Source organism: Peromyscus eremicus, chromosome 4 (genome assembly GCF_949786415.1).
Source record: "Peromyscus eremicus chromosome 4, PerEre_H2_v1, whole genome shotgun sequence".
Taxonomy (NCBI): Eukaryota; Metazoa; Chordata; class Mammalia; order Rodentia; family Cricetidae; genus Peromyscus; species Peromyscus eremicus.
In genome coordinates, this window is record NC_081419.1 from 38,798,943 (window position 1) to 38,811,906 (window position 12,964).

The window sequence follows — 12,964 nt, forward strand, 5'->3', positions numbered from 1 at the left end:
TGCCTTAGCATCTAATACTCAAAGTAGACTAGCAAAAGGGACACAGCAGCTTTGTAAAATGGAGTCACTTGGGGAAAGGCATAACCCAAGAAGTACTGTTCTGTACAAGATGGAGTCACTTGGGGAAAGGTGTGGTGTGATATATTGTGTATCAAATAAAGCTTGCCTGAGGATCAGAGGACAGAGTCAGCCACTAGATTAGACATAGAGCTGAGTGGTGGTGGCAGCAGTGGCACACACCTTTAATCCTAGCACTTGGGAGGGAGGCAGAGATCCTTTTGGTTCTCTGTGAGTTCAAAGCCACCCTGGATTACATGAGATTGATTCAGTCTAGGAGAGAAACAGAGCCAGGCAGAGGTAGCACACACCTTTAATCCCAGCACTTGGGAGTCACACGCTTTTAATCCCCCGCACTAGGAAGGTTGAGACAGGAAATGATATGGCTGGGTGGAGAAAGGCATATAAGGGTGAGGAGACGGGAACTAAAGCTTTTTCGGCTGGATCCCTTTCAACAGAGGACTCAGAGATGTTCAGTCAGAGGATTCATGGAGTTGACAGGTGAGACGTGGCAGTGGCTTGTTCCTTTGTCTCTCTTATCTTTCAACATTTACCCCAATATCTGGCTCCGGGTTTTTATTATAAGACCATTTAGAAATTCAAGCAACAGAAAGGCTTAACCCAAGAAGTACTGTTCTGTACAAAGTGGAGTCATTTGGGGAAAGGCATAACCCAAGAAGTACTGTTCTATACAAGATGGAGTAACTGGCCAGGGCTCAGCCAGCTCTGCCTTCTGTTCTTCCTTTAATGTCAATATCCAGTATGTTTTTAAGACAAAGATAAATTCAATAATTCCTTTGTTGTAAATTTAAGTAGAAAGATGTGGTTAATACAGAAGTTAGTTGATAAATTATCAAGACGGTATGCTGAAAGTCAGTTCGAAAATTTGTGTTACTTAGTTTGAATGGTTTTGTAAAGCAGTATTATACTTAACTGAGCTGCACATCAGTTATGTAGTGAAATCACTCTGTATATTTGCCTGAATTCTAATTTTCAGGAAGGGAAAAATTAGGTTTTGATCTTAAAAATACTTGGTAATGCAAAGTTAGGGAGATTATTTTGTTATCTCTTGATTCTCCTTGTAGTCTTACGGCTTTGGCTGTCTCCAGAAAGCTTATAGATCCCTACCCCCCGGGGTAAAAATGTTGTTTTTAACCTTTTTAAAAAATAAGAATTTTCAGTAGTTTTCATTGTTGAGGGATGGTATGTGCTGCAAGTGACTGGGAAAGCCAGAGGCATACCTCTGGAGCTGGAGTTGAGGTGTAGTTGTGAACTGAATCCATAGCCTCTTTAAGAATAGTACATGCTCTTAACCATTGAGCTGTATCCAACCCTTAAATTGTATGATTGCATATAGGTGTGTGTCAAGGACAGCTTGTGTGAGTTAGTCCTCTCCTTTCACTGTATGGGTCCTAGGGGGTTAAACTTGATCCTCAGGCTTGGTAGCAAGGCTTTAAGCCATCTTGCTAGTCCCAAGGGTTTTGATTTATAAAGGCAATATGTTTGTCTAAATGGTGTTGGTAATAAGAGACAATTTAATTTCCATTGACAGAATGGGAAAGTAATTAAGTACACCTATACAGTGACATGCTGTCTGAGCAAGTAGCATGAGAGAGTCTCACAAATGTGAAGCAGAGGAAGCTGGAATCATACAAGGATCTAGACTGCTACCTTCTGATGGAGACAGTGACTCGAGGCAGTGACTGCGCACGTTTATTAGCAACAGACCAGCACTAGTAGAAGATAGTTGGCATCTGTCTTCAATGCCCATCTTACCCTGAGTTCTGAAGGAGTCTTTTAGGTGATTTTTTTTCTCGAGATGATCTCTTGATATCAGACCAGGTGGGTTCCTCAGTTGAGCTTTGCAAAATGGGTTCTTCTAGAATTTGGGCTACATACTTCTAATCTTCACATAGGTCAGCACAAATTGCAGGCCAGTAAAAATAAAGATGTTAATGATCAAGTTTTCTATGTTGACTAAAGTAACTTATGTTTAGGGTTTTTTTTTTTTCCCTCAGTGTTTCTGGAAAACAACCTTTCCGGCATGACCTTCTCCCATAGTTTGGAATGGGAAGTCCTTGGAGGAGGTGTGGTGTACAGTCAATCTAAGATTAAGAGCAAACAGGAGCAAAGAAAAAATTTGAAGATTGTCATCTCAGTGGGAGGGGCTGTTGTCTTAGGTGCTCTTAGAACCAGACAAAATTAATTTGTGTTATGTGATACATTTATAGGTAAAGAGCTGTAGAGCTAATGATGACTATTGTGTGTTAGCCAGTGAAGAAAATTTAGAAATTTAATTAGGAATCTATACAAGTGGAAAGCACTTGGTCCCACATTTTACATGAACTAAATTTAATACTTTAATTCCTTAGGAGTGTGTGTATGTGTGTGTGTCTGTGTCTAGTGTTTTATAGGGTGTGTGTGTGTCTGTGTGTGGAGGGCATGTGTGTGGAGGTCAGAGGTCAACATCAGGTGTCCTCCTCACTTGTACGCTGTTGGAGCCCATTTTTGGGTTCCTCGTGGCTTTACCCAGCAGGTCCGCATAGAGGATGATTAGGACCACGGGCCTGAGTGCAGGTGTCTGAGATGGTCTGCACTTGGCTGTGCTGGGGGAGGAGGTCTTTTGCTCCACCCCTTGGCGTCTCTATAAAAACCCTGGGGCAGAGACAGTCGGGCCGTTGGAAAAGGTTCCAGGCCCTCTCGAGGCTATCCTTTATTTTCTATCTGTTTATCTCCGCAATATTCTCCGCAATAAATCCTTCTGTCTAATATTTCCTGCTGCTGACACTCAAGAAAACTCTGGGGAACTGTGGGGGTGGTGGGTAAACGCCCCACAGTACGCCACCTTATTTTTGAGTCTCTTATTGAACCTGGAATTTAGAGATTTCTGCCGGCAGACTAGGCTTTTTGTGTCAGCCTTGGAAAGGCTGGGGTTGCAGGTGTTCTCCAAAGCCTTGTTTTTATGTGAGTGCTGGCGATTGAACTTAGGTTTTCATGCTTGCACAGGAAGTGCTTACCAGCTGAGCCACCTCCTTAAATCACCATATAATTAGTGCTATCTCTGGTTTGTATGTTTTGTAGATCTTTTCACTTAAAGTATTCCTTTCCAATAGTCTAAATTTTCTTATAAATTGGGGCTAGTAGAGTAAGTACCTATCTCACAGGATTGATTTGTAGTTGACTAGTGAATAATCAGTAGTCCCTTACCCTCACACAGTATTTGGTAAATAGCAGGTATTGCTTTTATGTATGTTATAATTAGGAGATCATATCAGTGGTAAGTAAAAGGAAAACACCTATTTTGGAGACATGGTTTCCCTTGTCTCCAAAATGGTTCAGGCTAGCCTCTCTGGTTCTCCTGCTTTAGGCTCTGGAACGCTAGGATGCAGGTGTGGGGGTGTGTAACATCCAGTTTTATATTTATTCTCTGGTTAAGATTTTTCTTGTATGTTTTGCGAACCTGTTTTTAATATTCTTCAGGTCAGAGCCTGGACAGCCCTAATAAGCTAGGCTCAGCTACCTGTCCTCAACAGACCAATTACACAGAGAAGTAATAGAAACAAAGAAGGGACACATACATGCATGCATGCATGCATACATACATACACACATACATACATACATATTCTCTCTCTCTCTCTCTCTCTCTCTCTCTCTCTCTCTCTCTCTCTCTCTCTCTCCATCCCCAGTATCCTGACACAAGGTATAGGTTCATTTCTTTATTATTTATATGTTTGTGCGGTTGCCCATGGAGGCCAGAAGAGGAGGGGGATGGATACCCTGGAACTAGAGTTAAAGGTGGTTGTGAGCCATCTTTTGTGGGTGCTGGGATCTCTGGTCTTTTATAAGAGCAAGCGTCAAGCATTCTTAACTGCTGACCCCATCTCTCTAGCCTTGAGCTTTAGAGATAACTAGGTAGTCATGATGAAACTGTGGTCCTTAGAATCTGTGACCAATCACTGTTTCAACTCCAGCCTCTCCTTCCAGGTAAAAACATGTCAGAACTGTGTGAAATCTGGGGGAGACACGCAGGCCTTTTTCGAGACATTCCAGTTCCTTAGGTCTGTTGTCTTTAACAGTCTGATAGCCAAAAAGGAGGGTTACAAGGGACTGTCCTTAGTATTCCTGCCAGTACATTTACATATCCTAGGCAGTGATTTAGAAGTACTTGAAATAGTCCTGACCTAAAGAAATTGCATTGTTGAGAAAGGGAAAAAATAAAGTGGTAAGCAAGTAACAAGTCTGTGTTGTCTTAAGAAAAATATATGAAAAGTGGGATTACACAGAATAAAGATGATTTAATCTGATGGGCAGAAATTTGATAAGGAATGTATAGGCTTCCCAGACATAGAAAAGGGTTGTGAGAGTATATTTGTTAAAGGGTGTGAAATAGTCTAAGAGGTGTATACATTAAGAAGGATGGCCCAAGAGTAAAGGATAAATGTATATGGGGGGAAGTTCAGGCATTGCAAGGTAGATCTGTGTATTTGTAGAATGTCTTTCCATGTCTGTCAAGTGGGCAGTAGGAAACCTTGATTGGATGTTGCTATGCATACTCTGCCTTTAAGGAGAAGGGTGGTGAGGGTTTCTCAGTTTAATGTTGTTGCAAATAGTTGACTACTTGATTGTTTTTCATTTTTAAAATTTATTTTGTATGTGCATATGCAGAGGGCAGAGGACAGTTTTCTGGAGTCAGTTCTTTCCTCCCTCCTTGTTGAGGCAGGATTTCATCGGTTTCCCAGATGAATTGTTTACTCTGGGCTAGGCTTTGGTGAATGGGGTTCTTGTTTCTGCCTTGCTCTGTATGGGTTCTGGAGCTGGAACTCTGCTCTCAGGCTTGCAAGGCTAGCATCTTTACCTGGTGAGCTGGGCCCGCCAGTGCCAGTTGTTGAATGGCTGCTTTTTTATTAATGAGACCTGAATTAATTTATTAATGAGTCTCAAACTAAATGAGCATTCCAGAATAAATTGTTGTTGTACGGGGTGGGGGTGGGGTGGGGTGGGGGGGCAAGTGCTTGCATGTGTTCCCAAATAAAATTAACACAGATTTGCATTTCACAGGAAACCTTAAGCATGGAGTCTAAACCTTCCAGGATTCCAAGAAGAATTTCTGTTCAACCTTCTGGCTCTTTAAGTGCTAGGATGGTGTCTGGAAACAGAGGAACTAGTTTAAATGATTCCTATCATTCTAGAGACTCTTCCTTTAGACTGGATTCTGAATATCAGGTAGTATTTTAACTTGAATATATGTACAGTCAAATTCAAAATGCTGTGGGTACATTCATTAGATTAAAAAAAAGCTGCACCCGAGGCATCCTGTAATCTTAAATTATTAAAATAGAAACAAAATAAAATAGCTAATGATTTTCAAAATTTGGGAGCTTCAGCATTGTGGATAAGAAAGTATGGTCTTATATAAAATGCCTTCTAAAATTAGAAAACTTTGCATTTGAAAATAAATATTAATTAAAATAAATTGTAGCTGAAGTGGTACGTGTGGGTGGATGGCTTTATCTGTGGATAAATGCTTCTTCCAGTCAGAATACTTATTAATCTGTCTATATATGTGCAAAGCAGTGGATGAAATAACAATACAGGTGGTGAATACTTTTGCTTTTAACGTTGATTGAGTAATAAGTCTGTCTCAAGGTTTCTCTCAGTAGTAGTGTGTACCTAGCATCTGAGAAACCATGGGTCGGTTAACCCAGCACAACCTTCCTACTACCTCCAAATCACCTGCCATTTAGGAAGCTACATTCCAACAGCCCTTAGCATGATTATTTGAATATTAGTATTTTCTATGAAATTGAGTAATTTTTAAACAGCAGTTATTCCTTTATCTTTTTATAGTCTACATCAGCATCAGCATCTGCATCACCATTTCAGTCTACATGGTATAGTGAATCTGAGATAACTCAGGGAGCACGATCAAGATCACAAAACCAGCAACGGGATCATGATTCAAAGAGACCTAAACTTTCTTGTACAAATTGTACGTCTACCTCAGCTGGGAGAAATATTGGAGGTGGTTTAAATACAGTCTCAGGTAAGAAGTTACTCAGTTTCTGGTAAAAGTCACTTTATCAATATTTGGGACTGAAGTCTCCCCCCCCCCCTCTAAGATTCTTAATTGTTTTAATAAAATAGTTTGTATATGATAGTGGATTTGGAAATGCAGTAGTTTCTAAAAAAAAAAAAAAAAGTTTTACCACCTTAAGTTGGTGGTAAAAATGAGTTGCCTCTTCATTTGGCCTTTTTGCTTTGAAACACAGAGCATGCTAGTAGGTTTTAATTAGGTCGAATAGCTGCTTGGTTTGTTTTGTTTTGGAGACAGTCTCATTATGTAGCGCTCTGCCTGGCCCAAAATTTACAGAGTGTGTGGATTAAAGGCATGTGCCACCATGCTCGGATCTAACGTTAGTATGTATTAGTATGTAGTTCAAATTGGTGAAAGTCATGAGTCTTCTGTTGGTTATTATGAGAGAGGTTTTTAAAGTGATATTACAAAAGCCACATCTGATAAACATTTCCTCATGTGTTTTTTCAACTGATAAACATAGTATATGATACTTTTCAGAAAATGTCAAAACTCTTAGTTTTAAAAAAAGTTGGAAATTAAGAGCTCTACATAAGTATATAAGAATGGCATTGAACACTTAACCACCATGGGATTTACATGCTTTATCCATAAAGCTCTGAGCCTCCTTATATTTTATACCTAGGTTTATGTATTTGTGTCGATCAAAAAAATCTTTGTCAGGAAAGCAGATTTCCTCCTTACTGAAACTCCTCCGGTAAAATGTTAGACTGTCCCTAAAGTTGTAAAAGGAGACAAAACTTGTGATAACACGAGAAATAAAATGCTTGTACATTACCAACTGAGTTAGTGTAAGCGATTCCTTTTAGTTTTGCTAGAACTCCAAGGGAAAGACACTGCACTTCTGAAGGTCACTAAAAGTAGTGAGGTGGCTAAGAGCACATTGCTTTGTAGAAACAATTTGTTCTGTTAGCTATGTGAAAGTGTAACATTAAACTCACTGGGCTATTTCTAGGAAAGGAAGAAAGCCAGGTGTGGTGGCGCACGCCTTTAATCCCAGCACTCGGGGAGGCAGAGGCAGGCGGATCTCTGAGCTCCAGGCCAGCCTGGGCTACAAAGCTACTTCCATGACAGCCAGGCCTGTGTTATATAGAAACCTTGTCTCACAAAACGGGAAAAAAAATTCAAAAGCAAGAAACAAAATAGGTTTGAGAATTAATTTTAGTTTACTTTTTAGGGAAATCATATCAAATAAAATTTGGAGTATCATTGCAAAAATACATTAATTTTTAGTATAAAGACCTAATGAAATGTGACTGTGAAACTATTTCTGAGGCTGATAGAATGTGTGCTTAGAATATGCAAGCATTTAAGTCCAATTCCTCACATGGGGAAAAGAACTTTTTTTCCTGCTAAAATTGTAATTTATCCTATAACTGAATTACCATATAAAAATAGCTTTGGTTTTAATTTTTATTTGTTTTGAGACCCAGGTCTCATTTTATAGCCCTGGCCTAGAATTCACTGTGTATATCATGCTGGCCTTGAATTCACAGAAATCTGCTTGTCTGATTCTGTCTCTGCCTCCTAGTACTAGGATTAAAGCCACCATGCCTGGCTTTGGTTTTGGTTGGGTGGTTTTCTAACATCACTTTGACTTTTTATGAAGTGTTCTGTGTCTTTGACAAATTTTCATTTTTGACCTATAATCATTTTGACGTAATGTTACGGTGTAATAGAGAATGTCTGAGACATTTAGCTTATGTATGAGGATAGATTTACAGTGTTAAGGATTTGTTTAACATACATAGATTTACCATATCTGAGGTCTTGAGTTTAGTCCTCAGTACCAAAAAAGAAGAATGTTTGGGAAGAAAGATAATTTGGAGATGATTAGTTCATTAATAAGTGATTTTACTTTTGTTAAACTTGGCTTGTGATTATAGCTATATAACTGGGGATAGCTATAATGATACAGTTGTCTTCACTGTATTGCTAAAGATTTATGAACCTCAGAAACCTTGAAAACCTTCTCTGAAATAAAACTTCTCCCATTATTTTAAGATTCTTCCTGGAGGCATAGTCAAGTTCCCAGATCTTCTTCAATGGTACTTGGTTCATTTGGAACAGACTTGATGAGAGAAAGGAGAGATTTGGAGAGAAGAACAGATTCCTCCATTAGCAATCTTATGGATTATAATCACCGAAGCGGTGACTTCACAACTTCATCATGTATGTATAAAATACTTTGTTAAGTATAGCTTATGTGTTAGTACAAATGATCTGTGCCATTTACAAGAATACAGTGGAGGAAATGAAGTAATTTGAATTTATTAATGGAGATATCAGAACTGTCTAATTTTTTAGTATCTTGTTTTACTTTAACAAATATAAAAAAACTTAAAACATGTTCCTTAGTATTCAGATTCTGTTTTTTAAAATTTTTATACATGAAAAACAAGTATGTTAATAAAGTACTACTAGATAATTTTTCCATACTACAGTATGACTTGTCTATAACAGTTTTAATGTGTACTTCTAACTGAATTATGAAATAACTATATATGTTTACTGCACCATTTTTAACAGTTATTTTATGGATATGGCTGTATTTGCCTACATGTATGTCTATGCTCTACTTGTATGCCTGGTGCCCAGGAAGGCCAGAAGAAAGGGACTGATCCTCTAGATTTAAGTTATAAATGGCTGTGAGCTACCATGTGAGTGCGGGAATGGAATCTAAGACCTCTGATAAAACTAGTGCTCTTAACTGCTGAGCCGTCTTTCTAGCCTCCGAATTGGCTATTTTAAGAATTATGTGGAACTGTATGATTGTTTTGATTTTAATTACATTTTCAAATGTACAGTTTTTGTCTCTGTATGTAGACTTAAGCTTTTCAGAAACAATCACATTAAGTAACTAAAGGAAAAGAATGCTGATCAGAGTTAACAAAAGTCATGCAGAAGTGAGGTTTGTAGTTATTTTAATCAAATTACAGGACAGGAATAGATTTTTTTTACCCCCCTTCGGAGCTGAGGACAAACCCAGGGCCTTGTGCTTGCTAGGCAAGCACTCTACCACTGAGCTAAATCTCCAACCCCCAGGACAGGAATAGATTTAACCTGTTATAGTTTATCCTTTCATTGGCCTCCTTATATTAGCACAATAATAAATACACGTATTACACAAGGTATATAGGCAATATTTTTCACAAAACAATAGTAGTGTTTCTTTTCTCCACTCAGATTGAAGCAACCAGTTAAGGGATTGTATGTTTATCTTGTTGACCTTGAGGCAAGGCCAAACTAACCTAGACAAGCCTGGAACTCTGTGATCCCCCTCCCTGTGCCACCCAAGTGCTGGGCTGTTCCTCCTTTCCTGCCCCACTTTCGAAAATGCAGATAGCAGAGGCCTGTATTGACTCACAGTTCCAAGCCAATATTAAAGGGCTAAGGTGTGTCTGATGAGTAACCAAAAGTATAGAAATTCTTACCTGTTAGCAAGGAATATTATCAAATTACATGGGCAATAATATTTACATAAAATAATTTTTGTATTTATTGAATAGAATAAGAAGAATTTCCAAAACTGTGTCCCTGGGATGGTTTTGGTTTTTTTAATCATTGACTGTATTTTTGGGCTAAAGTTCTGTATCAATTTTTGAGAGTTGTCCGTTGTATCAGTTTCTCGTTAAACTTGCCTCAGTAGCTTATTCTTATAAGCTTTCATACCTTGTTTTGAATTTGTAGTGTTGACTTTACTTGAGTACTTCAGAAATAATTTTTCTCCTGTAATAGTTTAGCCGTTAATTATAAGATAGCAGTATTCATTTTAAACCTAGTCTTTCAATTTGGCAGTAGTCAATAAATGTACATTTAATAACGATTAAATTATTTCTTAATTGGTTACCTTCCCTTCTTTCAAAAATAGATGTTCAAGAAAGAGTTCCTTCTTCATATTCACAGGGAGCAAGACCAAAAGAGAATTCAGTGAGCACTTTACAGTTGAATTCATCATCCACCAATCACCAATTGCCTTCTGAACATCAGACAGTACCAAGTTCTAGGGACTCTAGCAGAAATTCTTTCAGATCACATTTTTCTCCAAGACAATCAGAATCTTTTCGAAACAGTTCACATCCCACATTTTCGTATCTTTCAAGTAGAGATGAAACCCCGGTTCTAAGCAATTCAGAAAGGCTTGGTTCCTCTCGGAGACCATTTCAAGAATCCTCTGACAATGAAGGTAGGCGTACTACTAGGAGATTGCTGTCACGGATAGCTTCTAGCATGTCATCAACTTTTTTTTCACGAAGATCTAGTCAGGATTCCTTGAATACAAGATCATTGAGTTCTGAAAATTATATTTCTCCAAGAACCTTGACTTCACAGTCTCGAAGTAATGGAGCATCGTCTTCTGAAGTCAATGATGGCAGGGCATCTGAAGCTTCTCAGGGATTTAGATTTCTTAGGCGAAGATGGGGTTTGTCATCTCTTAGCCAAAATCATAGCTCTGTACCAGATGCAGAAAATTTTCATCAAGAATCAGAAGGTAGAAGTACAGGTCCATGGTTATCTTCCTCACTTAGAAATAGATGCACACCTTTGTTCTCCAGAAGGAGGCGAGAGGGAAGAGATGAATCTTCAAGAATATCTGTGTCCGATGTTCCGCCTAGATCTCATATTTTTAGAAGAGACTCAAATGAAGTAGTTCACCTTGAAGCACAGAGTGATCCCCTTGGGGCTGCTGCCAACAGACCACAAGCATCTGGAGCATCAAGCAGTGCTTCTGCAGGTGCCTCCACACCAGATTTGCCTCCGGGTGGAAGAAGTACTGGAATAGCAGGGATTCTTCCTGGTTCCTTGTTCCGGTTCGCAGTCCCACCGGCACTCGGAAGTAATCTGGCCGACAATGTCATGATCACTGTAGATATTATTCCTTCTGGCTGGAATGCAGCTGATGGGAAAAGTGATAAAACTAAAAGTGCACCTTCAAGAGACCCAGAAAAACTGCAGAAAATAAAAGAAAGGTAAATATTTGAATATTTATTGTACATTGTAAAGCTAGGTCAGATTAGCTCTCATTATCTGAGGTTTCTTCCTTAACCTTGTATGGTGTTACTGTCTCTTATCTCCATACACACAAGTTTTTTTGTTCTATGGTTGGACTACTGCTAAATGGAATTTAATTGGGAAGAGGAATCCAATGATAATGCATTGCCAATCTGTATTAGACTAATTGGTTTACCACTTAATTTTGTATTTCTTAATTTTCCTTTTTTTTTTTAAAAGATATATTTTATTGTGGACTATTTTCCTGATTTTAAACTTTAGTCTTCCCTAGTAATATTAGCTTTAATACTTGTTCATTATAGCAATTTCCTCTGATTGTAAGTTATCTGAAGTATGTAGTAACTTAGATTTCTTACCTTCAAAAATAACTTTATTTATTGATCTTGACTGGTCTACAATTCTGTGCTAGTCTATCTGGTTGGGTAGGTTTAGTTTTGTTTTTGAGACAGGATCTCACTGTGTACCCTGGTTGGCCTGGAACTGATAGAGATTATGTACTTGCCGCTGTCTCTCATGTACTTGTATTAAAGACATGTATTACTACACCAGCTCCTAGTTATGTAGTTCTAAAAGAGCATTTATTTTGACAGAGTTTGTAGTATGTGTGTTTGGTGTATTTTGCCTTATATATGAGAATTTTAAGACGACTAGTTAAATTAATAAACATAGAAAATTGGATCTACTTAGTAAAAAGTAATTGAAACTATGAAGGGAAGAATGTTAAATATAAAATGTTCCACTTTTCAGAATGTTTGTGCTTAATATCGTGTTTCTGACTCAGCTCGGGCAGAAAGTCGTCTTGTCTGTGTGTCTCTGTAAATGTCTTGCTAGACTCACTCCTACTGTCCAGGTTGTAGTTCAGTAGCAGTTCATCATTCAGTACTGTCAGTTTATTGAGTGCTTTTGATGTGCTGTCAGGAACTCACAAAATACAAAGGTGAACAAAAAACTTGACCTGTTATAAAGTGAATTCACATAGAAATGGTACATGTTAGCCTGTTAAATGGAGGACAAAGGATAATAGAAAATGTTGCATGTTTTAAAAGCCTTCATTTGTAGATACCAAAATATTTTAGTAAGACTGTTGAAAGTAGAGTGATGGAGAATTTTTAAATCTCCTATTTTCAAAATTTTGATTCAGTGAATAAAAAGAATTTGTCAGTTTTGATAGCTTATAAATGAGAAACTACAAGTCAATATGTACTTAATTCATTGAAGTAGTTTTTAAATTCTTTTGCAGTTGACAAAACGGCCAAAATGATATGTATGTTACTCTTAATACGATTGTACTTAAAGTAATCTAGAAGACGTCAGTAATTAAAATCTTAGTGATTGTGAAAAAGGTGTGTTACCAAAGACAAAAGTTAAACCATTTGAAGCTGAGTTACAGTGTGGCTGGTCTTACTTACTGTGACAGTTTTTATTCGTAGTAACATAAACTCTCAGAGGTTACTAGTGTTGCTCTACTCTTACCATTTGCTTTTTTGTACTCAGTACGAGTAGAAATGAAAGACTGAAATTCTGTGTGATGAAAATGTCCATCTAGGATGGATCAGAATATCTCTGAAATCTGTGCTTTCTTTTTTAGCCTCCTGTTAGAGGACTCTGAAGAAGAAGAAGGAGACTTATGTAGAATTTGTCAGATGGCAGCTGCATCATCATCTAATTTACTGATAGAGCCATGCAAATGCACAGGGAGTCTACAGTATGTCCATCAAGAGTGTATGAAAAAGTGGTTACAGGCCAAAATTAATTCTGGTAAGATTCACTCTTAGATACTTTGTTTTCAAATCTTTT

The 12,964-nt window shown here is 38.0% G+C and overlaps 1 protein-coding gene across 3 annotated transcripts in view; it reads left to right on the top strand.

The window, feature by feature from the left end:
• The window catches only part of Marchf7 (membrane associated ring-CH-type finger 7), a 44,139-nt gene that overhangs the window by 19,926 nt on the left and 11,249 nt on the right, over nucleotides 1–12,964 (top strand). For 2 of the 3 annotated variants that reach the window (XM_059260521.1, XM_059260522.1), the window contains 5 exons: nucleotides 5,119–5,283; nucleotides 5,908–6,103; nucleotides 8,159–8,326; nucleotides 10,026–11,124; nucleotides 12,756–12,925. In XM_059260521.1, coding sequence (XP_059116504.1) covers nucleotides 5,131–5,283; nucleotides 5,908–6,103; nucleotides 8,159–8,326; nucleotides 10,026–11,124; nucleotides 12,756–12,925 — 1,786 coding nt within the window. In that variant the 5' untranslated portion in view covers nucleotides 5,119–5,130. Of the gene's footprint in view, nucleotides 1–1,609; nucleotides 1,900–5,118; nucleotides 5,284–5,907; nucleotides 6,104–8,158; nucleotides 8,327–10,025; nucleotides 11,125–12,755; nucleotides 12,926–12,964 lie in introns of all 3 variants that reach the window. The other variant, XM_059260520.1, reaches the window with a different exon arrangement.